At 43.0% G+C, this 27,267-nt stretch overlaps 1 protein-coding gene and 1 pseudogene across 5 annotated transcripts in view; one reads left to right on the forward strand and one right to left on the reverse strand.

Annotated features, from left to right (window-relative positions):
* Atp8a2 (ATPase phospholipid transporting 8A2) overlaps nucleotides 1-27,267 on the forward strand; it is a 563,932-nt gene that overhangs the window by 184,016 nt on the left and 352,649 nt on the right. For all 5 annotated transcript variants that reach the window (XM_052733058.1, XM_052733056.1, XM_052733061.1 and 2 more), the window contains exon 24: nucleotides 7,046-7,110. In XM_052733058.1, the coding sequence (XP_052589018.1) occupies nucleotides 7,046-7,110 (65 nt within the window). The remainder of the gene's footprint in view (nucleotides 1-7,045; nucleotides 7,111-27,267) is intronic.
* On the reverse strand, nucleotides 7,208-13,949 carry LOC128107316 (histone-binding protein RBBP7-like; annotated as a pseudogene).

A 27,267-nucleotide genomic window follows, 5' to 3' on the forward strand; every position in this document is an offset into this window, starting at 1 on the left:
GAAGGGAACACGTTTGCTTTGCCAATACTGTTTTTTCCATATATATATATGGACTGGTTTTTCATGCATTATTTCCCTCTGTCAGTTGGTCTTAAACAGGGTTTGCCTTGCCGCAACCTATGAGCCCCGATCACGGAGGGTATACCAAGCTGACTGCTGCCCTGGGGTGGATGCCTTCTGCCTCTGACAGTGAGAAGAAAAATGTGGTTACCTTCAAGTGAAAATGTTCCTAGGGTCATAACCTTCCTCATTTCCCCATGTCCTGAGTGAAAGACATCATAACATGTAAAATTGCAAACTTCAAGCAAGTATGTGACCGTCTTCAAGGAAGGAATTGATAGTGCTCCTAACACTATCCAGAAGGAGCCTGGATTCTCCTGCAGAGCATCTGGATGTCCATGCTCACAGGTGCTGAACCCCACCAGGAAAAGGGCACTGGACTGATGAGCAGGAGGCAGAGTTCAACATGTATGGGGCCTTCCTACTCCATAGTTTTTCATCCCTAGAAAATCCAATGGTATCACCCAGACTATCAAGTTATATCAAGGGAACACCATTATTTCTCTTCTTTAAACTACCAGGTATTTTTAAAACTAAAATGGAATCATTTAAAATCCCAAAGCCTGATGGACAAACAAACATGTTAGAATCCTTTTAAAAAATTAAAGACAGGGAGGTAACACAAAAGAGTTTTGTACATAGTTGCAGACCCATCTTAACAGCAGTGGTGGGTAGCCCTGAGCGCCTCTGAGAGTGGGTCCCTGGACCCCGGTTAACGTTTTACAAATGCTTTCTTTCCTCTTGTTCTTCACAGATTAGCTCCAGAAGGAAGGGCTATATTTGATTTTCACCTACAAAAGGGGGTATTTTGACTAATCGTTTCCCTGTATGTTGGGCTAACTCTTCACCCCTAGGGACTCCCCGCAACTCCAGGCAGCCCAACTGTTAGAAGTTTACTGTCACTAATGTGAAAGGATTTTCTGGAAGTATTTCATTTGAACAACAGCTGCCGAAGCAAGCTGTAATTTTTAAACCCTGGATTTCTGCTTCATTTTTTATAGTTTGCAATTTAAGCAAAATGCTATTTGACAAGTGAGGGTACACAAAGACATCCTGGAGAAACCCATAAGTACTTTCTTTTCAGCATGGCGGGAGGAGGGCAATAAATAAGTAAGTGACACTTGCTTGAATTTAAAGAGAAAGCTAAAGGCTCCTGAGGAGAAGCAGATTAAGGAAGCTGTTTTGTTTCATTTGGAAAATGAAGTTGGATTTTGCTTAGAAAATTATCATAGGCCACCTGCCCTCAACAATCCTGCTCTGTTTCACTCTGTTAACTGTGAGCATCGACCCCCATTTGCTACTCTTGATTTTTAATGGTTTTGGATGAAATGAGATCAGCTCTTGGAGAAGAGCCAGGCAAAGAAGTCAGCCCACACTTGTAAATTGAGGTCTCGCTCTTTAATCTCGAAATCTGTAAGACGGCCAGCCATCAGGGACCGAGAGTGGTACCTCTGGGGTGACTTCTCCCCGAGGTTGAAATTAACAGCACACTACGAAGGCACTTATTCTTCTCACTGCCTGAGTATGATCAACTCTCAGAGAAGTCAAAGTCTGTGGGTCTTAGAGCAGGACGTGATTTTTAAGACAATAAAATAACATTTCACTCTAAGAAAACATTACCAACCTAAAACTCTCAGCTCTCCTAACTAGTGTTCTCCTTTGGAGAGAAAGTGGAAAGAGTAAGCTCGTATTCCCAAACACATCTAAATCTAGATTTCTACGAAAATATGTTTGAAAGATTAGAAAGAATTTATCCTTCCTGACCATACGTTCTGGGATCGTAGCAACAGCAGACAACTACCTCTGTGGCTCAACATGATGCCAGCCCACTGAAGGTGTTGTGTTGGAGGTCTTCAGTTGTTTCCCTGAGAAGCTGGTCAATGAATGCCTGTGTGTGGATGGATGAAAACCATTGATAGGCATTATGATACAAGATGGTCTCATAGGCTACTCCAATAGGAACCAGAAGGTCCAGTCAAAGGCCCATGATCTAGAGAGTCAAGGAGCACAGGGCCCCTCACAGAACCTGGTTCATGAGCACCTTTACCTCAGACTCTTAGGCTTCCTCAGGAACCCTCGCCCATGGAAGTACGCGCTAAGCTGGCCTTACCTAGTGAGCTTCAATAGTGCGCCGACCTCATCTGTTCTATGAACTGTTGTATTTTTTATCTTTATTTTTATCTTATTTCTTTATTTGGGAAACTCCTTGGTTTTTCACCTGTCCCTGTTCTTCATGTCTCTGTGCTTCAGTTTGACCTTTAAAGCAAGGAATAACCACTTCCAGGTGTAAAAGAGTTAGCATGGTACTTTGAACATCATCAGTTACATTTACTAGAAACTACTGCCAAACTAGCCAGGCTCACAGTCTGCTGCACAATTAGCATTTTATCATCCATTCATACTCTAATGGGTTCATCAGCCCCAGCTGGAGAATGTGGGTTCCCCAACTCCACTGTAGAGTGCCTGGCAACCGCTCTAGCCTCACATTGCAAAGAAATGCAAGTCTTGATTTTTTTCAACAACCACTAAAAGTTGGAACTTCTGCCATTAATATAACTGGTGTGGCCTTAATTCACCTGGGAATGAGGGTTTATCTCCTGAAGGAAGAGGCCATGTATAGTCAACAACAGTCTAAACAGGCACCAGAGCTAATTGTTTTTGAACAGTAAGTTTCTAATCATTTTGTATGTGAAATGCATATAATGAGTTTTTTAAAATCATTTAAAATAAATTTGTAAGACCATAAGTGTTTAAAAGCCACAGCTGATAGGTAACAAAATTCAGGGACATTGAGAGACTGGTTCACATTGACAACGAAGAAATAATTTTAGATGAAAAATATTTCTACCTTCAAGACTTTAAAATGGATTGAATACACAGTAGCATTTTTTGGGTCTCATTAATTCCACATTCATAAGTGTTATGGTCCTGGAGAAGTCCCACAAAAGACCACCATTCACATATGCAATCACCAGGAGTGTTTATTATCTCAGGAAAGCCTCCAGCATGCTGGGGCTGACCATCCTACACAAAGGCACAATGACAACAACCCCGAGATGAGCTCACAGGCTCATTTTAAGCACAACCAAGGGGAGGTCCTAGAGCAGTTAGGTCATTTTAGATATGATTGGCTTAAGCAAGTAGCAATTATATTAGTACATTCTAATTGGCCAGGGCTAGTCAAGGCTGGTCAGGGCTATAGTTTTCCATTTTGGGGCAGTCCTGGACAAGTCCCAGGCTTTGTCCTTATTCAGCTTGCTGATTGGCTTGGGCTTGGCCTGGCCTGATACTGCATGTACCAGGCCTCCTTGTCCTTGCTGTTGGGGGTGTTGGAGACTGGTTGTCCTTTGTGGCTCTTTCAGAAACTGCTTGTTCAGTCTCAGGAAACTGAGGCCATCATTTATGCTATAGAATGGGAAAAGATTTTTACCAACTCCATATCTGATAGAGGACTAATATCCAAAATATATAAGAACTCAAGAGACTAACTATCAAAAACCAAATAATCCAATTAAAAATTGGGTACAGATCTAAAGAATTCTCAATAGAGGAAACTCAAATGACTGAGAAACAAAGAAATGTTCAACATTCTTAGCTATCAGGGAAATACAAATCAAAACTACTTTGAGACTCCATCTTATATCCATTGGAATGGCTAAGGTCAATAACACAAGTGACAGCTCATGCTGGCAGGGATGTGGAGTAAGGGGAACACTCCTCCATTGCTGGTGGGAGTGCAAACTTGTATAGCCACTTTGGAAATCCAATATGGTGGTTTCTCAGAAAATTGGGAAATCGACCTACCTCAAGACCCAGCTATACCACTCCTGGGCATATACCCAAAGGATGTATATATACCATAAGGACACCTGCTCAACTATGTTCATAGCAGCTTTATTCACATAGCCATAAACTGGAAACAATCTATAATGCCAACATTTTAAGCTTAAAAAACAAAAAAGAAACTTTCCAGTTCCCCCAGTCTATAAGATCTGGCCCCCATGGGCAAGATGGTCATTTATCCATATAAATCACTGTTGCTCACAAGATATTTATATATCCCAGAACTTAACTTGACTAGGTTAATTTCTAAGGTATTATGGAAAAAATATGCTTAAAAAGAAATGAGACAGCTGATAGAATAGATAGTGGTAGAGTGTTAGAGTGAGGGGCTCTGGGTTCAAACCCAAGGACTGTAAAAAATGAGTTTTAGTGCTGGTGAAATGGCTTAGTGGGTAAAGGTGCTTGCTGCCAAGCCTGATGACTTGAGTTTATCCCTGGAACCCACATGATCCCTAGAACCAACATGGTGGAAGAAGAGAACTGGCTTCTGGGAGTTATCCTCTAATGCACACACACACACACACACACACACACACACACACACACACACTAAAAAGTTTTGATTTTTGTCTCTAAAATTATAGATAGAGATAGATGTAGATAAACAATTGCTAAAGAAACCAACAATCCCCAACATAACAAGTGCCACCAAATCTACAAATGAGCTCTTCTTCTGATGTGTTTCACTAAGAAAATGCTGCCAATAAAATGTGGACATCCAAAGCCCTAAGCACCTTGATGTCAAGTTGCTATAACATGAACACAGTGTTCGCATCAGAACGGTGAGACAGCTCTATGCCCTACATTCTCCACCTCCAGCTTCACAAGGCAGATTTTGAAAGAGCTGTGGAATCTCCTTACATAGGCCCTGGGCCAGAAGTTAAGAGCCTGAGACTGGGAACACCTTAGGCAACCTTAATCCAAAATTTTAAAATCTTAAAAGCTCCTAAGTCCAAAACTGATCAGTTTCAGATTTTGAAGCATTCTGGATTTTAGACTTCTTGATTGGAAATGCTCAACCAATGAGACATATGCAAACATTTCAAAATTAAGGTATGCTTTGTATACACATGCTTAAAAATAACCTACAAAATCTGAAACATAACTAGTTTCAAGCACAAGATGCTCGCTCTATACTAGTTTGGTCTTTAAGAACAATGTTTCTGGGGTCTGGGGAGATGACTCAGTGGTTAAAAGCACTGGCTGTTCTTCCCAAGGACCCAGGTTCAATTCCCAGCATCCACATGGCAGCTCAAAACTGTCTATAACTCCAGTTCCAGGGGATATGGCACCTTCACATACACATATGTATATATGCAGGCAAAACACCAATGTGCATGAAATAAATTATTTTGAAAAAAAAAAGAACAATGTTACCTTGAGAGATTCTGAGTTACTTCTTTGTGTAATTAATACACTTTTTTGGATATGGCTTCAAAAATATTTTTTATCAAAAGCTATTATTTTTGTCTTTATAATTTGTCATCTGAGGCACTTTACCAAATATTTCTTTTAAACAAATGACAATCCTGAGTGAAGGTTAGTGTACATTCCAAAATAAACAAGTGAAAATGTTTATTGTTTGCAAGAAAAACCAACAAAAGATCTTCTTGGTCTTATTTTCTGTCCGTTTTGAGTTCTACTTTGTGTCTGTCAGGGGTAGTAATTTTTTTTTAAGATTCATGACCTCATTAACCCCAGGTAGTTAGTTAGGTGTCTTCTACCAGCCATGATTTCCCTCCTATCAGGTAGACCTTAAGTCCAAACAGACAGCCATTGGTTACTGCCGAGATATGAGTGCCACTATTGCACTTTAAAGGGTATTTTGCCATTCTGGTCATCGTTACAATTCATTGGCATCACAGCTAGCTAGGACTATTGATTGTTTCCCCCACATGGACACTTACATAGTATTTTCTGATACTATGAAAGCTAGACTGCAGGAAGGAGGCTTTCAGATTAGATCCAGCTTGAATCTTCCTTATCTTGTGTTGGAAATGTATGGTCTTCAGCAATAGGAACTTAGTTGCTTTCAACCTCGAGAGGCAACTGAGGGCAATGGTGATAGCCTATATTGTTTTGGGAGTCACTTGGCCCAGCCTGTCCAACAACTGAGTTTTCTCATGCGTCATACTGGAGTTTTTGTTAGATAGTCTATGACTCTTGTGGGGAGTATTACTAGTCGAATAGGCATAATTTCATTTTTAATAAATGTATATGTGTGTGCTTTAATGTATTGAACATAATTTAATTTGGGGTAAATACAAAATAATACAATTCTCTGAGGCTTTGTCAAACATCCTTACTGAGAGGTAGTTTGATTTAAGAACAAGATTGAAATCATTGATTCTAATTGGAAATACCTTTGTCTTAAACCTTTATATATTTTTTTAAACTTAAATTTAGGTTTCCTTTTTTAAGTAGAGAGTGACTCCCTTGGTATACTAGTATTCCTTGAAACTTTTGATAAGTGCCAGCTAATTAAACTTTTGAGAATTTCTTACTAATGTAAGAAAAAGGTGATCTTGCTTATGCAGTAGCTATGCAAACTAGGAGCGTAGATTCCACTCATCCTCTAAACTGTTTGCTGTTATTTTAGGTAAACCAAGGTTTGTCTTAATGTTATACAAGAATAGCCAGAGTACAGAAAAAAAAAAAACCTACAGAAAATTGGCAAGAACTTATTTTAGCCTTTAGATATAAAGACCTTATCAGCTTGTTCTCTTTAGGCTGTTTGGAAGATCCACAGTGACTTTAGGCTTATGCCCCTATTCCTCTAGTCAATAGGGACAAGGTAGACATAAGGAGAGAGGTTGTAAGATGGGTCTCTGCATATGTGTGTAACCTCAGCTTCGAGTGTGGTGGAGACAGGAGGATGACTGAGAAAGCATGGGCTCCAGGTTCAGGGAAGACCCTGTCTCAATGAAATGAGTGAAAAGTGGTAGAGGAGGACCCCAGAAACCTTTTTCTGACTTTCACTCAAGTGCACAGGTTAGGTACTGCACACACATGTGTGCATACACTCACACATACACAAATGAAAAATTATAACTCTTCAAAAAGGAAAAGAGGTTGCCTGAGCCATTGAATTGGGAATTCACAGGAAGAATGAGGTTAACATGCTGTCCCTTCTCCTTTTCAGGGTATTCCTGTCGGTTGGTGTCCCAGAACATGGCCCTAATCCTGTTGAAGGAAGATTCTTTAGATGTAAGTTGCTTCTCAAATGTTGTATCTGATATAGCTGTAGTAAGTTATTTACTATGATTATCAATCAGTTTAATTTTTGTTAAAGGCAATTGTAAAACTACCCTATTTAGTATGTCTTTATGGATGGATGCCATAAAGTCTCATCTCTAAACATCAAAATGTTGTGGGCTCCTGGAAATATTGTACTCACATAGGACTGAACATTTAAAATGGGTCAGTTTTGATCTTGTTTGGCTTTGTTGACTCTGAAGTTTTACATGGTGTAATGACATCTATTATGATTTGCATGAAGTGGTATTGGCTGATTCAGTGGAGGGTCCTCGGGGTGTTCTTTTGGGTAGATGCCTCCCAGTACAGCTAATAGTCAAGTTCTGGTAGTTGCTTAGTTTCATGTACTTAATTCCTCAGCACCAGATGCCAACAGATCATAGAGAATGGAACACTATGGGTACCAGAGTGTTTTTAATAGGCATGTGTATTCCTGGGCGTGCTGGCTACTTTTATATCAATTTGACATAAGCTAGAGTCACTGGAGAAAAGGGAACCGTAATTGAGAAAATGCCTCTGTAAGACTGGACTGTAGGAAAGCCTGTAGGACATTTTATTAATTAGTGACCATTGGGGGAGGGTCCAGCACACTGTGGATGGGACCATCCCTGAGCAGGTGTTCCTGGGTTCTGTAAGAAAGCAGGCTGAGCAAGCCATGAGGAGCAAGTCAGTAAGCAGCACCCCTCCCTGGTTTCTGCATTAGCTCCTGTCTCCATCAGTCCCTTCCCTGTTTGAGTACCTGTCCTGACTTCCTTTGATGATGAACAGTAATGTGGAAACACAATCTAAATAAACCCTTTCCTCCCCAGTTTGCTTTTGGTCATGATGTTTCATCACAGCAATAATCACCCTAACTAAGAAAGATTGGTACCAGCATAATGGGCTATTGCTGTGATGGACCTGATGGTGTTTGGGAGAGGATTGTAGAAGGACTTTGCAACTTTGGGCTAGAAAAGTCACTGAGTGTTGAAAGCTCATTGGAGTGTTCTGAGGGAGCCTGGAAGAATGTTGAAAGCAGTGCAGATGGTAAAGGCCTGACTTATAAAGTTTCAAAGGGAAGAAAAAACTCTGCTGGGCCATTTGTGTGAAGAATCTGTGGTGTCTGGCTAGCTGGAACTGAAGAATCAGCTGTGATTAATAAGAGACCAAAACCACTAAAGTAAAACCTTTGTTTTGCTTGGACAATGGTCAGCTAGGGCTGGAGAATCTGTGATTAAGAAGAGACCAGCATCAATGAGGTGAAATCTTCTGGGAAATGTTTCCTCAGAGTCAACATGCAAGCTGTGTTTAGAGGTGGCCAAAGTTGTACTCTGTGCTGGCAGCCAAACTTGGTAGTGGAAGAGTTACTCAGGTGGTACTGGTTTTGAAGGCATGAAGGGGTCATTAAAAACAGCTGGGCCTTAGCATGGTGAGAGGCCAGGATAGGCCATTGGAGAAGGTGGACCCTCAGGAGCAGATGAAGACCCAGAATTGAAGGGGTCATGGAGAGAAGTTGAGGCTTGGCACCAGAGACTGAGAATGTATTGGCGAAAGTGCAGCCCAGTTGCAGCAAAAGACCCCAGGATTTTGGAGATGCCAGTGCCGTGGGAAGACCACCAAGAAAAGCAGCAGCTGTAGAGTGGAGTCTGCTGGAGCCTAGAAGACAAGCTGAGTGTGCTGTAGAGGGCAGAGCTGGAGAAGTGACCCAACCCCCTCAGAGGAGCTCAGAAGATCGTGAGTGGATCCCAAATAATTGGACATTGAGTTATTTATACTTTTGGAGTTTGGTTTTGCTTTATTCAGATTGTGACTATTTCCTGGTTCTTCCCTCTTGAAGTAAGAAAATATTAAATTTAATTTTGATTTTTATAGGAGCCCACAGTTGAGAGATTTTGAGCCTTTAAAGGGGATTTTGGATTTTTAAAGAGACTGGATTTTTTTAAACTTTATTTCTGCAAAGCCAATCAAGAAGTGTTGGAAGGAAAAAGTATAAAAGTTATCCTTGTGCATTTGGAAACTTCATCAAGCACTTAAAAGTTTGAGAAAATGAGGACTTAAAACAGTTGAATTGAAGGCAATACCCAGCAATGTGTATTTTAAAACAATAATGATGTCCTTTCTTAAGCAACATTCCTTTTTTCCCCCAATAGCTACAATATGATACAGCACCCAACAGCTCACTTGAAAGTGCTAGAATCAAAGGGTAAAAAATGGCATAAGCCATCCCACTTACATTTCCTACTATACAATGCCTTTTTGGCACTTGATAAATTGAGCATTCATGTAGCAATACGTTCAATAGAAACACCTTGTGTTTGATTTTTATAGGAGCCCACAGATCCTTGTCCCTCCAGTTCTGATGTCATGACATCTGACTCTTCGTCATTGTAAATATTTTCAGCCATCTGCCATATCTGCATGATGTTATTTTCAGACACTGAGCAAATGACCCAAGGTTCATTGGGGTTCCAACTGAAGTCTGAAATCTTGGCAGTGTATCTTCCATGAGTAAACAGTTCTGGAGGGCCATCTTCTGCATCTTCTGCTGATTGTTCTTTTCCAGTTTTACTTAAATCCCACACATTCAGGCGGGGATCAGTACCACTTGAATCCTGAATAGTTTCATTATGTGGAGACCAGTGGACCTGAAAATTTTCATCCTTATGTGATTCAAAGGTATGGAGTTTCAGTTTTAGATTACACAGGTCCCATAAAGCTACAGCCTTATCTACAAAGCCAGTTGCTAGAATGAACTTGCTGTAGGGATTGAATGAGAGGCAGCTGACCTCAGCAGTCTGTGCATCCACCAAATGGCTTGGCTAAGAAGTGGTATTGGATCTGGTGTCTCATATCATAAGTTTCTGATCATCAGCAACAGATCCAAACAAGGACTCATGCAGCAGATGCCAGGCCACGTCCTCTACAACAACTGATTAGCCAGTAAAGATTGCTTTAGCATCCACAGTTTTGCCTTCCTTTGGTCCTGCATTTATATCCCACAGGCAGACAGTATGGTCATCAGATGCACTCAGGAGATGTCCACTCAGTTAGAATTCCAGGAAAGACCATAGCCTTCCTTTTGATGACCTCTTAATCTAAGATCAGGATTACATTCTCCATTTGGATCTGGTTAGCGGGGTGTTTTGTATAGTCAAAAACCAATACATCAGAAGATGGTGTTTTTGTGGCAATGATGTGAGCATTCTGTGGCCTATAACGAGCATGGTTTACTTCTCCTTCATGATTAATTTTAATTTCACATTCAATTTTTCCTGTCACGGAACCAAAGCTACCAAATTCTCCCTTGTCACTGTCACAATGGGAAACATCAAACTGTGCAGCATCGTTGGGAATGTGAACTCCAGCAACCACCAGATGATTCTGCTCATCAGATGTGTGAGTGCCCAGCACTAGCCAATGAAGGGCATAATCCTTTCCTTCTGGTTTAGTTACTTCAGGAAGCCACTGAATGGTAAGACTGAGCCACTGAAGAGCATGGGTCATAACCAGGTCATACAGAAACAGTGTATTCTTCTTCCAGATTTTATATTCTTCGTTGACGACATGCTCCACCACAGGATCTTTAAACATCTCTTTACTTGCCATCTTGCGTAGGGTCATGCGCTTCGCCCCCCATTTGCCACCTCGGACTTCTCTTGTTAGCCATGAGCAGGAGCTCCTGCCTTTCCCAAGCACATAGGATAGCCTGAGCTTGGTCTGGCTGCCTGGGTGCTGCCCACAGACGCTGCATCCTTCTCTCTTGCCTCCCCCCTGCTCGCAGTTCTGAGGTCTGAGACACTCTTCTCTCTCTCCAAGACTGGATATTTGAAAGGAACTGAACTTTTAATGTGTTTCAATTTGTTAAGAATGTGGGACTTTTATAGCTACTTATGTTTTTAACGTGAGATCTTGGGGATAAATAAGAAAGGGAAGGTTGTTAACAGTGATATATTCATGTGTCAACTTGTGCTGGCTAGTTTTATGTCAACTTGACATAAGCTAGAGTCACTGGGGCAGAGGGAACTTCAACTGAGAAAATGCTTCCATAAGGTTGGACTGTAGGCAAGCCTGTAGGACATTTTCTTAATTAGTGATTGATGGGGAGTGCTCAGCCCACTGTGGGTAGGGCCATCTCTGGACTGTGGTCCTGGGTCCTATAAGGAAGCAGGCTGACCAAGCCATAAGGAGCAAGCCAGTAAGCAGCACCCCTCTGTGATCTCTGCATCAGTTCCTGCCCTCCTGAGTTCCTGTCCTGACTTCTTAAGTGATGAGCAGTGCTGTGGAAGTGTAAGGCAAATAAACCCTTTGCTCCCATCCTTGTTTTTGGTCATGATGCTTCATCACAGTGATAGAAATCCTAACAAAGGCCTTGGCTTAAAGCCCCCTGAGAAGGTAGCAATGGGGACTGACTCAAGGGTAACTAGGGACCCTGTAAAGTTGTTTGATAAGGCAATATTAGTTGAATATGAGATCCCATTTGCCCAGACTTCCAGCAGGTTCTGTTGGTACCCACAGGGACCCTTTGAGGTGGTATCTCTAATGCCAGTGCTGGGAGAAATGCCTGGGCTGGGCACACTTTAAAGAGAGGAGAGGTAGCCTGGAGTTCCTGGTGGTGAAAATGTGGGAGACCCCTTCTCTGAAGACCAGTTCTTTGTACTCCCTTGGGATCTCATGGGTCAGCAGCTGAGTCCTGGCTCAGTGCAGAGTCCAGGACATCACTTGCAAGATACAGCCTTGCACTGAGTGCTTCAGGGTGCTTCTTCATGCGGCTTGTTCTTATCTGTGCAAACTTTTAGTCACTCTACACCTGAGACAGTCAGTTTGTGAAGAGAAAAGGTTCATTTGACTCACTGTTTGGGGGTTTATTTGGCTCTTATGGTTGGCTTCCCCTATTTCTTTGGACTGTGTCAAGGCAGTGCATTAGTGGGACCATGTGGTGGAGTAACATCACTCACCTCAGGGCCAGAAGGCCAGAAAAGCCAAAGAATGAAGCCAGAGGCCCATAATACCCATCAGGGCATGCTTCCAGTGACTCGGAGACGTTTTTATTAGGTTCTACCTCTTTGAGGTTCCACCACCTGCCAGTAACACCACCCTCCCCCACCCCGGGGGGCGGGAACCAAGCCCTTCTTAGCACATGGGTCTTCATGGCGTTTTCAACAGCCAAACTATGTAAGAAGCCCAGGATCCCAGGTCATGCCTCATCTCCTGGACTCACTTCTTAAATTCTCTGGAGCACCAAGGAAACCTTCCTTGGACACAATGTCCTGATGTTCCCAGCACTCCCTAGTGTGTGTCTTAATTTTGTGTTTCATGCCTGGAAATATGCTGTGTGTGGGCACACACACATACATGTTCACAGTGTGAAGTAAATCATAACCATTTTGACATTGACGTACAGCTTGATGACATTAAGAACATTCATGTTGTTGTATAACATCCATTTCCAGAGCTCCTTCATTCTAGACGAAAATGCTGTGCCCATTAAATAACATCTTCCAGACGGAGAAGGTGATTTGGAGGGAAAGAGAGCTTGGTGTGCGAGCGTGAGGACCCGAGGGCAGTGAATTTTCAGCTCTTGAGTTAAAAGCTGCACATGGTCTGTGTATACCTGTAACTCCAGCTGGGTTTGGAGAGCAGACACAGGAGGATTATTGGGACTTGCTGGCCACCAGCCTAGCTCCAGGTTCAGTGTGAGATCCTTTCTCAAGAGACTAAGGTAGAGAGTCAGGGCAGGACACCTGACATTTTCCTCTGGCTTCCATGGACATATGGGCACACACATCTATGCACACATTTTCCCATACATCCTACACATCTGCACATACATGCATATATACACACACACACCACACACTAAAATAATAATGTCCCATTCCCACCTTATCTGCAGGTTATAGAGGTAGGTCACTATTTTACCTGAATATCCAGGAATCTGATTTCTTTACATTATTTGACCACTTCTTGGAGAATTCTAATCTCCAACCAGTCTTACTCGTTTGATCTTAACATACTTTATTCAGATTCAGATCTTTATACTTCACACCAGGAACTTAAATTTAAAAACAGCGTGAAACAAAATGATTGGAAGAGCCACGTGTCTTAATAGAGTTAGTGTTTTGAAACATGATCACGCCTCCTGCCTCTGCCTCTCCTCTCTCCCTTTCTCCTTCCCTTCCCTTTTCTTGAGAGAATCTCACTGTGTAGTCAAGACAGGCTAGGAGGGGGCTGGAGAAGTGGCTCAGTGGTTAAGATCATGAGCTGCTCTTCCAGAGGACCCAGGTTCAATTCCTAATACCTACATGGAGCCTCACAGCTGAGTGCAACTCTCGTCCGCAAGGGATCCAGCACGCTTTCATGGACTCCTGCGGCACTGCATGCATGCGATGTGCAGACATCCACTCAGGCAGACTCATACACGTGAAATAAAAATAAATAAATCCTTAAAAACAAAAGACTGGCTAGGGACTTGCTATTTAGCTAAGGTTGGCTTGGGATCCATGATCTTCCCTACCTCAGCCTCCAGAGTGCTGGGCTTTCATGCCCGTGTCTCTGCTGACCATCCAATAAATCACTAACCAGGTGTGGTAAATACCCACTGGAAACTGACTAGGTTTCAGGAAGAACTATCAATTGCACGTAATCTGGATTTCAGTAGCTTCATGTGGCTGCTGGCTCCCATACTGAGAGACACGGCACAGATAATTCAGAATCCCTCAGTGCGGGAGTCCAGTCAAATGCCAAATGCACTCATCTGGTTTGTCAAGTTTTATTGGGAAACAGCTGTGCACACTTGTCCATGTCCTGTCAGTGACAGTTACAATGCTGGGGGAGGGGGAGGGAGGGCAACGCAGGCCACAAGCAGGAAATACTAAAAGTCACCATCCTGTTCTTTACAGAGTTCACTGGCCTGGCCCTGCCTGGCAAGTAGAAAGACCCCCGATTGTTGGCACATGACCCAATTATCCCTCTGTTCTAAAGAGGGGATTTTAAGAGTTCAAATGAATTCTTGGGAAAATGGAATCTGTGCTAATTTGGGGAAATGTAAAGGTATGGCTATAAGAAAATGTAAGGAAACCCCTTTACTAAAGGAAGTTGGAAATTGTTTAGAGAAAATATGGAACTTTCAAAATTGAACTTGAAGACATAAAAAGTGAGAGCAGATTTGCAGCTGTAGAGATGTGGGGCCTCTGCTCACAGCGTCTCCTGCAAAAAGAGCAGCACAGCTCTCAGAGGCTTATGGTACCATTTTAGAGATTACCCAAAGAACAGAGACTTACCCGTGGAACAAGGAAAACCTCACTTTCTAACATGGATTGATGGTGTTGTAATCTTCAGATCCACACCAATAGAGGCAGGGTAACAAAGAGCAATATCTGATTAATCTCAGCAATGAAAAAGGAAAATTCTTTAATATAGGACTGGCAAATCAAATCATGTAGTACAAAGAAGATATATTATGCTACAAAAGCATTCATTTTCTTTACCAAGTGTATTATGCATTTTAGTTAGGGAAATCCTTTAATTTTTTTAAACTTTATTAACAGAGAAAAGAAAAAAACAGAATTATTTCACTTGATGTAGGAAAAAGACAGCACTTATTTATGGCTACCTGTCGGGGACCAGCTCCGACCTATTGAAGGGTTCTTGGGGGGGAGGAGTGAGGAATGAAGAAACATTAGTCAGAAATGGAGAGAGAGACAGGATAGCTCCATAAGAGCTCTGGGTCAATACCCAGCAGCCCCGAGTTTATTCATAATGAGCCTTTTATACATCAGCAAGGGGAGGCCCAAAAGACCTCCCTCTTCCAAGGTCGAGGTATAAAGTACCAACAAGTGTAGACCCTTCAAAACACCTGGTACCCACACCTTTGGCCAAATCATCCTATTATGCAGCCCTGCTGGGCAAAGCAAGCTCAGACTTTCTGACCTTGAGCAAGGGCTTACTAGGGAGCCTCTGTGGGCTCCCCCAGCTAACCACCAGGAAGAGACTTGGAATCCTGGCAGGGGTGTAAACCCTATTAAGCTAATGTAGTATGCCTGTCAAGACCTAATCCACCCCTCACCCATCAAAGCTCACGGTGAAGTGACAGTACAGTTCTTTGGGAAGGCAACCACGACACAGACATGTCCCTGTCACATTCCTTTTAACAGTATACTGCAGGTACCTGATTCATTATGATGAGGGGTTTTAAGGAGTGTAATAGAAAAATGTTACCTATAATTAATGGTAAGATTGGCTATGTAGAAGTTATTAGAGAAGCAATAGATGAATCATAATTTGGATCAAAAACTGCTTGCTGGGTATATCTGAAAGAAATAAGCATTAAGGACAATTGAAAAACTCCTTCATACCGTCTTTTGTCCAGTTGTTTTTGGGAAATCTTTCAATCCTGTTTATAATTTTCCATAATATCTCTAAATTATTGGTAAACGTGTTAGATTTTTGATTTTCATGTCAATGAAATAATATTTGCGATATCTGTGCAGTTTGCGTGTCTGGTTCATGTTTTTGTCATTTTTTTTTCAGGCAGTTAGATCTAGACAGTGTTTGATATTTTGGTGGCAGACATTTTGGAAGTTTTCCACTTTTCCTGTGTTCCTAAGTGCTGCATAAGCAGGCATCTCTCAGGTTCATGTCTACAGACAAGAAGGAGCTACGCAAAAACTGTCTTTAATACCTCTAGATGCGCTCAAATTGTCTCCAAAGTGTTCTGGCACTCTCACCTTGTCCAGGAGTTTCCTTTTTCCTATGTCCTCCGTGACAGAACCCTCAAACCTTAGTACGTCAGGGATGTATGCTAGGATTCTCCATCACATGCCTGCATCATCTAATGAAAGTGAGCGGCACTGCTTCCTGACTGTGGAGGGGAAGTTCCCAGGGGGCCACTTCCCTCGGATTCAGGACAAGTCCGCTGGGCTGTGTAAGGAATTACCTGGTCAGTACATGAAGTATCATCTCTCCTTCAGTATCGTGGACTCAGTGTGTCCTGGTGCCCTTTTGTGGGCCTGTTGTGTGCTGTGTGTCCTGGTGCCCTTTTGTGGGCCTGTTGTGTGCTGTGTGTCCTGGTGCCCTTTTGTGGGCCTGTTGTGTGCTGGTGTGTGGCTGTGGTCTGTTGTGTGCTGGTGTGTGGCTGTGGCCTGTTGTGTGCTGGTGTGTGGCTGTGGCCTGTTGTGTGCTGGTGTGTGGCTGTGGCCTGTTGTGTGCTGGTGTGTGGCTGTGGTCTGTTGTGTGCTGGTGTGTGGCTGTGGCCTGTTGTGTGCTGGTGTGTGGCTGTGGCCTGTTGTGTGCTGGTGTGTGGCTGTGGCCTGTTGTGTGCTGGTGTGTGGCTGTGGCCTGTTGTGTGCTGGTGTGTGGCTGTGGGATTTATAGAGCAGTTCTTTTTCGGATGATAAACCTGGAGTCCTTTCTTATCTCCAGTCTCTCATAACCAGCTAATGAAATTGAAATTTGTAGAGCGGCGTTTGCTGGAGTCTCCCTTTGTTCAGGTTCTCCATGTCCCTCACCGTCTCCTGCTTGGGGGATCCATAGCAATGACAGCAGTTCTAAGGTGTTTTGCCCCTGAAACATTCACTTTTTATGCCTCAGTCGTGAGCACCAGGAACCCCTGTTTTTTTTTGTTTTTTAAATTAGCCAAATCCAATAGGTTGAGTTGGGTCATAAGCCACAAATAACTGTGTCAGAACCATGTACATGTGGCTCCCATTGAACTTAATAATAGCCCCTTGACTCCCCCTGCAGCTGCTGCCCATGTCTCCAGCAGGGATCGGGCTCCAGGGTGGTGCAGGTGGATTGTAAGCAAACATGTAGAGATTAAATAGCTAATTGAAAATGATTTTGCAGAATAAAGCTGAAGTCTGGCGTACCCTGAAAAGGAAATTATTGCAGACATACAAATAGCTTACTGTTCATTCTAATTAGAGTTTGAGTAGAAGACAAGATTCAACTGATAAATCTCCTCCAGACTCAAGCAGGACCGAAAACCCGGGCATTTGTATGGAAATAGCAGACTTCGATGTCAAACCGGATGTGGAAACCATTTTATTTCCTCTGTTTTAATTGTTTTGACTCTAGTAATATAGTTATTATCTAGTGGCCATGTGAAATTAAAAAAAATATGTAGTTTAGTAGATTTTGTCTTTTCCTTATTCACAAGCCATTTACAAAAGTGAACATTGTGTTTTAATTCCAGGAGTTGATTTTTTTTTATTTTTTACACTTATTTTATTACTTGATATGTGTGACTGGTATTGAGTATTTGGTATTGTAGTAATCTCCTTTGAGAAATGACAGGATTACTTAATGAATAGGGAGCAATCTGGATAGTCTGACAGAATAAAAGTGAAAACTCATGGTCTGTCATAACTCTTGAGGATCGGAGACAATACCAGATGCTCTCTTGCTGATCCTTCCTCCTTGAAGGGATCTTGATTTGGCTTTCTCTAGTGATTGTATTTATGGGTAAATTTAACTGATTAGTTTTTGCCAGAGTTTCATCACATGCCCTATTGAAATGGCCAAGGTTTAATTTCTTCCCTTTAGTTTTTCTTTCTTAATGCTGAGTTGGAAAAGTTAGAGCAGTTCTGGGAAACTGGTGTGGGATTCAGTCCTCCTCGGCTTTCCTTCTGAGTATCTCCTCTTGAATCTTAACACACACGTTGCCATCCAATGTCCAGGTAAGAAGCCAGAGAAGGGCGTGAGGTCTTTGCACATGTCGCACAGCATTCAGGCTGTGGTACACACACACATTTGGAATGTCAGTTTAATCAATGACTTCTGCTGCTTGATGACTTCCTGTTGATACTAGTTCATACATTTCCATGCTAGAGACCATAGAAATTGCTTATTGGTCTGTAAATTATGTGCATGTTCCCGACATGTAAGCATGTGATATTCATGAAACTGTTTTACAGAAATGTGTTTAGGAATTGAAAGATCATGTCTAGGAATGGATAGGCTGGCAGTTTCAGAGACTTTTCAGTGTGCTCAAGAATTGAAGATGTTGATGGCCCAAGTAATTTATTGCAACTGAGATCCCTGGCCTTGCTTACCTCTAGGTATAAATTATAACTGACACTACTTTAGACTAAAACCTGTCATTCCTCAGAGAGTTTTTAAAGTTAAGATAGAAAGAGAGATTGAAAGGTCACTGTCAAGGCTGACCAAGACTGCTGGATCAGAGCACTTTCTGTGTATGTGAGGGATGATGAAGTAAGCTTCTGCTGAGAAGTGAGAGCAGAGGGTAGTGTGGGGCAGCCTGGGAAGGGAGGACATGGAGAAGTTATTGCCATGACTCTTCCTTCATGGGAGTGTTGTAAGCACCTAACATTGCATTCTTCCTTCCCACTTTTTTCTTTATTATATTTTAAAATTATTTTTAAAATTTATGAGCAATGTATTTTCGTTATATTCTTTTCCTTTCCCCAAGTCCTTCCAGATCCTTCCCACCTCCCTACCCACCCAATTTTATATACTTTTTCTCACAAACAAATAACAATAGTAAACCCCACAAAAGAAGAACAATCAAGAAAAAAATAAAACCACCACCAAACCTTAACAACAGTGAAGGCACACGGAAAACATGGAGTCCATGTTGTATTGGTCACCTGCTGCCGCTGATTAGACTCACGTTCCTGGTCTTCTGGGGACATGGGAGGAGAAATTAACCTAGAAATCTGTCCATTTGTTGAATCTAGTTTGCTATTTTTTTATTTTATTTTACTCAACCCTTTTGTAACTTTCTTGCTATTGTCCAGTACTGCGAGGGGTCAAACACACACACGTTATAACCTACATTCTCTCCAGCCAGGGGGTTATGGACAGAGACTGTCATTTCTCATAGATGTCAGACTAAAAGCTTGTTTCTTCACTTATGGTGGTAGTTACCAAACCCAGTCCTGAGATATATATATATATATATATATATATATATATATATATATATATATGAGCTTTTATCACTTAAAAGGCTGGAAAAACAAGTAACATTGCTGCTGAAACACAGATTCCCTTCAAGGGCTTGGAGATTTGTTCTGTTGTCGACACTGGAAACGTAGAAAACAACAGTTTTCTGACGAGAGCTAATTCTCCCCCAGCTTTGATACCTTTGAGATCCACAGTGAGGGGTTGGGGGAGATGGATCAGTGTGTAAGGTGAGGGGTTCAATCAACACCCGCCTGGAAACCAGGTGCAGTGACTTACGTGCGTGATCCCAGAGCTGGGGAGGCAAAGACATCCCGACCCTGGGGCTCACTGGCTAGCCAGCTTAGCATACTTGGTGAGCTCCAGGCCAGTGAGAGGTCCTGTCTCAAAAAAGAAGCTGTACAGTTTCTGAGGAACGCTCCCTGAACTTGACCTGTGGCCTCTACACGTATGCACACACATGTACAAGCACACACACATGTATTCAAGCACACTCCACGTACACAAGCACACACATGTACAAAAACATACATGAGTGAGCACATACACACACACACACACACACACACACACACACACACACACACACACACACACACGGCTCAGTTTTGTCCTGTGAATGGGTCTTAGTGAAAACCTCCCTGGGGAAAATAAAAGAAACAGTCAATATTCATGTAAAGTTGTATTAAAAGCATTGTATCACTCATTACGTTTTAATAGGTGGAAGAGATTCACTGTACACAATAGTGGCTTCATTAGTAAATAAGATATGTTTTTATCCAAGTGTATCTTGATTTTCCTTAAGGATCCAAATGTAGACTCTGAAATGATGAAAGGGTTTTCCCTCCATTTCTTAATTTATGCAGGACTTGGAAATATGAGTCAAAAACAGAAAAGTCATACAAATTTACAGAATGCCCATTTTCTGCATAGTTTTTCTAAATAATCACTTTCTGTCAGTATGGGCAGTTTCTCTTTGCTCTGGGTCTGCCCCTTGATGCCATTAGGACATTGGACTTCCATTGACGAATGTGGAGGTACACAGATCTTCTTATGTTGTAGGACATTCCCCAAAGGCCCCAAGCCTGTCTTTTCACGTCTCCCTGACACTTTGTTCAGTAGTGGAGCGGGAGGCCTCCGCATCCCGCCAAGGTGTGTGGCACACTTCCTGACTGTGGTAGGTTCTCTGAATGTTTGGGGGGTCAATAGCTTGTCCTTTAGGTTCTATTTGCCTGCCCTCCTTCACTCCTGGATAGCCCTGGCTCTGCTAGTGTGAAAGAGTATTGCTTCCTAACCATTTATGAATTTGCCTGTTTCTCACACTGGAGTTAGCTCTCCATGGATTCCTGCTAGGTGTGTATCGGCTCTGTGTGCCTGTGTACAGCTTGCTTTATCCCCTTTCCTGGAATGGAAGCTTCTTTGTTCAGTGCACTTCACCCATGTGTAGCGATGAGCATTTTAAAGGTGTCTTTTTGAGGATCACAAATTACACAATGAAGGCAGGTCAATTTTGCTTGTGTATAAAACTTTAGCAGTCATTCACTTAACGGATTTCTGCATTACAAATACAATATTTTCAGTTGCAATGCTCTTAAGTTACAATACCTTTAAGTGATATTTCATGTTAATGAGCCTTTCCATCCCCCAAAGGTGGCTGCCCTCTCCTCTCATTGACTACATCCAATAGGAAAGAGACGAAAAATTAAAGGCAGCCATTAAAATAAGTGGAGTAATCCTTTGAAAGAAACATTTGGCTGTTAACAATTAAAAATGGCAGTTTAGGGCTGAGATATGCAGCAGGTAAAATGAGAGATCCCACCTCTCAAAACCAAGGTAGAGAGCAATAGAGGAAGAAATCTCCTAATCTCTGGTTTCCACATGCATGGGTGAACATACACACATGTCTCCCCACATGTGCATGCAGGTACACACACACACACACACACACACACACACACACACACACACACACACACACACACACACACACACAAGCAGTTAAAGTATGATGATAGCCAGGTATTTGAGTCACTAATCACTGTCCCTATAATGAAGCCAGATTAATACTATTTCTTGATGGTAGAGAAGTTGTATTTTATCCTTATAAAATATACATACAGATACAGATTACATGTGTATGATTGCTTCATTTACTTGTGGGTTTGAGCTAGGAATTGAACTCGGGGCCTCATACACACTAACCCTTAACCATGGAGCTACCTACTCAGAGCCTCATCTTTAAAATACTTTGTGCCAAGTGAGTGTTTCAGACACTTTCTGAATTGAATCCCCCAAGAAGATGTTATTTCCTGATAGGAAACTGTCTTGCTCTTTCTTGGTGTTAGCAGTGGTCATGCTTCTGCAGGAGAAGCAGCATGGGCTTGCGTTCCCTTAGTCCTGGGTTCAAGGTAATGGTATTCATGGCTTTGGAAGACACTCTGGTGAAGGGGCTATAATTCCTCAGCCACTTACTCATTGCTTGTAGGTTATGAAGAGCAAAGAGGAAAAGGAGAAATGAAATATGGACTCTGCCGTCACGTGACTGTGTAACAGCCTCCAGTGACTGTACCTGTTGGGCAAACATTTTGTCTCATATTGTGTCTCTGTGTAATTTATATTTTGCCAAGTTGTCAGGTGACCCAGGTAATCTTAACAAGACAATTTAATGTTTTAAAAAGCACGAACATGGTGGAATAGAGCATAGTGTTGGAACAGTGTGCTTCCGAAGCACAAATTACAGTATTTAAAAAAATTCCATGCTCTAAAAGCAACGGAAGCATACATATAGTCATGTGTTTATCAAGTGAGTGATTTGCTGTTATTAGTTGGATAAGCACAAGCTGTGTGAACTGTACTTGCCCAGGGGTGGTCTTGTCTCTGAGCTACTTTGCAGAAAAATAGTCAATTTACCTGAATAAAGTGATCGGTGCAATTTTCCTGATGACTGGTCCTCCCCAGCTTTTCACTTCTATTTCAGCTCCTGTATGTTTGACCAAGGATATGATTTTAAAAATTAATTTCTTCCATCTGTATGAGTGTGCTGCCTTTGGTAAACTTGAGTTAGCTGAGATCTATAAGGTCTTTTGCACGTAAATTTTCTCAAGAGATACTAAAGATTTGTGTTTTTCTTCCCTGGTTTAAGGAAATCATAGCCATAGTGGCTTATACAGTCAGTTTTGTGCAGCTGTGTTTTGGAGCAAAGAAGTTGATGGAGGTAAGAGTGGCCAGTCAGAACTGTGGTAGAAGGGAAAACAAGCTCCTTCCTGGACCTAGTTAGTGGTTGACTGTTCTTACCAAGTAGAAGATTGAGCCTTGCGGGGGGAAGTTGGATCCAGAGGCCTGAGAAGTGCTAGTTAATGAGAGCAAAGCTTCCTACCTCGGTCTGATCCTTTTCTGGAAAAGAGCAAATGCGGTCTTGGAGAATATCAAATATTTATAAAAGGGTGAAGAAAGGTAATGCTACAAATGTGCCTTGAAATCCATGGTCCTGTGCTTCTGCATGCTGGAGGTAATTGTCTTAAATTATGAGTGCTACCTCACTGCTTGCACTCCAGCTGCTAATTGACTCTTCGGGTTTTAAAATACACAGGCCTGGGCAATTCAAAGCTTATTAAATTATGCCTTCTTGTGGGAACCAACATGGTTGTTGGAGCAGTGAACAGGGAAGGTTTTTGGAGAAGCAGGGGTGATGGGGTCTTCTTACAGCCTTTGCCCTTCACAAACTGTGGGTCGTTAACATTTCAGTCCATAGGATGTTTTAAAAAGTGGGGGGCTCTTGTATCATTTACCTGTTACTTTAAGTTCTGTGTTGGTCTTCTAAATAACTAGAAATTAGATAAAATTACTTATGAACCAAAAGGTCTTGGTATGTAGCCAGTTGTTTTAATTTAACCCTTGCAGTGACATGATTGCATTCACACATGGGGCTGCTAGGCTTGATAACTTCTCAAGGGTCGCACAACCAGAGACCCGACCACCTGCCTCCAACGTAGTTAGTTTGTAGTCTCCACCTCAGCTTTTCTGGTACTCCCAATTTGTTACAGGCAATGTTGAATCTAAGGTGGATCTGAAGCCTGTTCCAAGCTGAGGGAGTGAAGCCTGAATGTTGATGGGATAAGGGATTTATTCGCTGTGTTTTCTGGTTACTAAGCAGAATTGTGGGTGACTGGACATAAACAGAAAGGATGTACAGAAGGACACTGAAATGGAACTGTCAGTTTAGCTGGCAGCAGATGAGTGAATGAACTCCATAGCACAAGTGTCTTGAAGGGTAATTAAGAAGATTCTGGGTGAAAGAATACTTGCGTTAGATAAAAGAGAGGGGGTGGGGTTGATTCCTTGGATGCATATACTTGCTTCATAGACCGTGCCTCTCACTTGCCTGGAACTCACTACATTAAAAATCCTCTCTTGCAAGCCGGGCGGTGGTGGCGCACGCCTTTAATCCCAGCACTCGGGAGGCAGAGCCAGGGGGATCTCTGTGAGTTCGAGGCCAGCCTGGGCTACCAAGTGAGTTCCAGGAAAAGGCGCAAAGCTACACAGAGAAACCCTGTCTTGAAAAACCCAAAAAAAAAAAAAAAAAAAAAAAAATCCTCTCTTGCCTATCTTGCCTCCCCAGCATTGAAATTATGTGTACATACTACTAAGCCTGTTATTTTATATATGTGGTTTCTGGGGATCAAGCTCAGATTTTCTGGCTTGCAAGACAAGTACTTCATCAACTGAATTTTTGCCCTAGTCCCACAGAGAGCATCTTTAGGCAGGACCATTAAGAGAGCCCTTGGTGACCCTCCTGTATTATCCAGTGCATTATCTTCTCACTGTGACCAAAGATCTAACACAGTTAGGATAAGGGGAAGAAAGACTTAATTTGACTCCTGGTTTCAGAGAGCTCAGTCCATGGCTGCTACCCTGTGCTCTGGGGCAGAACATCATGGCAGTGGGAGCAGAGAGTCCAGTCCATCATGGCAGTGGGAGCAGAGTCCAGTCCATCATGGCAGTGGGAGCAGAGAGTCCCGTCCATCATAGCAGTGGGAGCAAAGTCCAGTCCATCACAGCAGTGGGAGCAGAGAGTCCAGTCCATCATGGCAGTGGGAGCAGAGAGTCCAGTCCATCATGGCAGTGGGAGCAGAGTCCAGTCCATGGCTGCTGCCCTGTGCTCTGGGGCAGAACATCATGGCAGTGGGAGTTGATGCTGTTCCTCATTGCAGACAGGAAGCCAAGAAAGGGAAAATAGGAAACTGCTAGTGCAAGACATAGTCCTTTAGGGCACACCCTGACTGTCTACTTCCTCTAACTGGGTTTTGCCTCTTACTTTTCACCACGAGCTGATAATGCTGTTATATTATGAATCTATCAGGGGATTCAATCATTCACTGCCAGATAATCATCTCCAGAAATGCCATCACAGTCACACCCAGATATATACTTCCCTAATCTCCCAGCAGTCCAGTCAAGTTGACAGTCTAGGTCAGTGGTTCTCAACTTATGGGTTGCAACCCCTTTGGGGGTCCAATGACCCTTTCACAGGTGTCGCCTAAGACCATCGGAAAACACAGATATTTACATTGCAATTCGTACAGTAGCAAAATTTACAGATATGAAGTAGCAACGAAAAATACTTTACAGTTGGGGGTCACCGCAGCATGAGGAACTGCATTAAAGAGTCACAGCATCAGGAAGGTCGAGGACCACTGTTGTAGACTGACCGTCACATCCCCTCGCAAACCCATTACAGGGGCACAACCGGAAATCCTCTACCTCAAAGCCAGGAAGGGAAGTGCTTGCTAGTCACGGAACTGCTTTGCTCCTTAGCCTTGACTCAGCCCCTGGAATATAAGAAGCAAATACCTGTTGCATATGCTGCATGGCCAGCACACTTAATTATGCAAACCTGAGCCAACACAGGACGGTGTGTCGCCATTGATTAAGAGGGTGTGTAGTCCGCGTTCTGTCACCATGGAAACAAAAACTCCGAGGTAAGCAGTTTATGAGGAAGGACATTTATGTTGGCTCCCAGCATTAGTCCAGGCTCATCTGGCCTGGTTGCTTTGGGCCTGTGGTGAGGCAGCGAGCGCTCCACTGTGACGAGTGTGCAGGGTCAGGCAGAGCTGTTCGCATCCCGCCAGCCAGGAAGCAAAGAGGCGCAGGAAGGGATCCAGTCCCGACCGCTCTTTCCAGGCCTCACACCCTGAAGGCGCCACCACCTTCCAGTTAGTTGCCAAGCCTTTGACACAGGACCCTTTGGGGGACGGTTTTGGATCATCTGTTATGTTCATAGCAAATGAGGAAGCCTGCTCTTTCACAGCAAGCCTTGGCCAGCTGAATGTCTTGCCCACGGTGAGCCATCCTAATGTACGCTCTGCCCTGTTGGAGTCAGACCTGACAACGTATGGAAATATCGTGAGCCAGGTGCAGTGGGATTAACAGGGAAAGTTATGTTGGGGGCCGAGGACACTGTCTGAGGAGCTGCATTGTCTGTCAGAAGGTTTCTTAGGGAGCCTGGGCTCCGGAGGATGCTTCCATCTGTGACTTCAATTTTTATGGCATCAGCTGCACAGCCGTGTCTGTGACACCCTCTTGCATGGCGAACTCCCAGGCAGTCTCCGCTTTTGCTGACTTAGAAATCTGCTGTCTGCCTCTAGCAATCTTGATAGTCTTTGACTTAGGGCCTCACGTTATTTTTTTTTTCTGATTCAAGTTTTTGCCTTTATGTTAATTTCTGCAGACAAGTTACAGTTGAGACCATTGGTGCAGGAGCCATCCATTTTCCTTATGATGATGTCACATGGTTTTTCCTGGGCCCTTGGATTAACTAATTCTCCTGAATTTCAGTCTTGAGCTGTCTCTCTGCGATCCCAGGCAGTCCTCTGAGCCTCTTCTGCAGCCTACCCATGCAGATGTGCTGCTCCCTGCCTGTGTGCGTCTGTTGCTTTTCCCTCACTGCCCCTCACTTATACCCTCCACAGCACTGTCTGTGCTAGGGCTGCGGAGAGAGACTACCCTGCACTGGGAGATGAAACAGCAGAAAGTTACCCTCTTGTTACATCCAACATCAAGTGTATCTGTTAGGGTTCTCTAGAGGAACAGAACTTATAGAAGGGATGTTGTAGGTTGTTGTTGGCTCTTTGGGGGGGCCTGCCACCCGGCTCCCAAGTAAATCACACTTGGAGGCTTGTTTTTACTTATGAATGCCCGGCCTTAGCTTGACTTGTTTCTAGCCAGCTTTTCTTAACTTTAAATCATCCTATCTTTTGCCTCTGGGCTTTCCCATTCCCTTACTTCTGTAAATCTTACTCTTACTCCATGGCTGGCTGTGTAGCTGGGTGGCTGGCCCCTGGAGTCCTCCTCCTTCCCTGGCTACTTCCTCCTTTCACTCCTCCATCCCTTTTCTCCTCCTATTTCTTTCTCCTCTCTGCTATTGGGTGTTTGGTTCTTTATTAGAACAATCAGGTATTTCAGGCAGGCAAAGTAACACAGCTTCACAGAGTTAAACAAATGTAACATAAACAAAAATGACACACCTTAAAATATTCTACAATGAAGGAATCTCTCTCTCTCTCTCTCTCTCTCTCTCTCGCTCTCGCTCTCTCTTGCTCTCTCTCGCTCTCTCTCTCTCTCTCTCTCTCTCTCTCTCTCTCTCTCTCTCACACACACACATATACACACATATATGTATGTATGTATATGGAATTTATTAGAATGTCTTACAAGCTGTGTCTAGCTAGTTCAACAATGACTGTCTACCAACAAAGTTCTAGTTGTTCATTCCATGAGGCTGGATGCCTCAGCTGGTCTTCTCTATACACCAGAATTCAAAAGAAATAGGCGCTAATGCCGGTGAAGGAATGGACTTGCCAGTGAGCGGAAGAGCAAACAGGCAAAGAAAGAGCAAACTTCCTTCTTCTGTGTCCTTTATAAAGACTTCCAGCAGAAGGTGTGGCCTGGATTAAAGGCAGATCTTCCCACCTCAAAGATCTGGAACAGAAGTGGGTCTTTACAGTCCACATGATTTAATTAAGAAAAAATCCCTCAGAGGTGTACCCAACCATTCAGGTTTTAGTTAATTCCAGATATAGTCAACCTGACAACCAAGAGTAGCCATCACATCCAAGTGTGGGTGATTGGCTCCGTCCAGGGATGTGAAGGAAGACCTGTGGCAAGGTGCCCTAGCTTCTGGTGACCTCTACCCTCTTTGGTCTGTAGATG

This window comes from Peromyscus californicus, unplaced genomic scaffold (genome assembly GCF_007827085.1).
Source record: "Peromyscus californicus insignis strain IS unplaced genomic scaffold, ASM782708v3 Scaffold_12__1_contigs__length_115047231, whole genome shotgun sequence".
Classification (NCBI taxonomy): domain Eukaryota; kingdom Metazoa; phylum Chordata; class Mammalia; order Rodentia; family Cricetidae; genus Peromyscus; species Peromyscus californicus.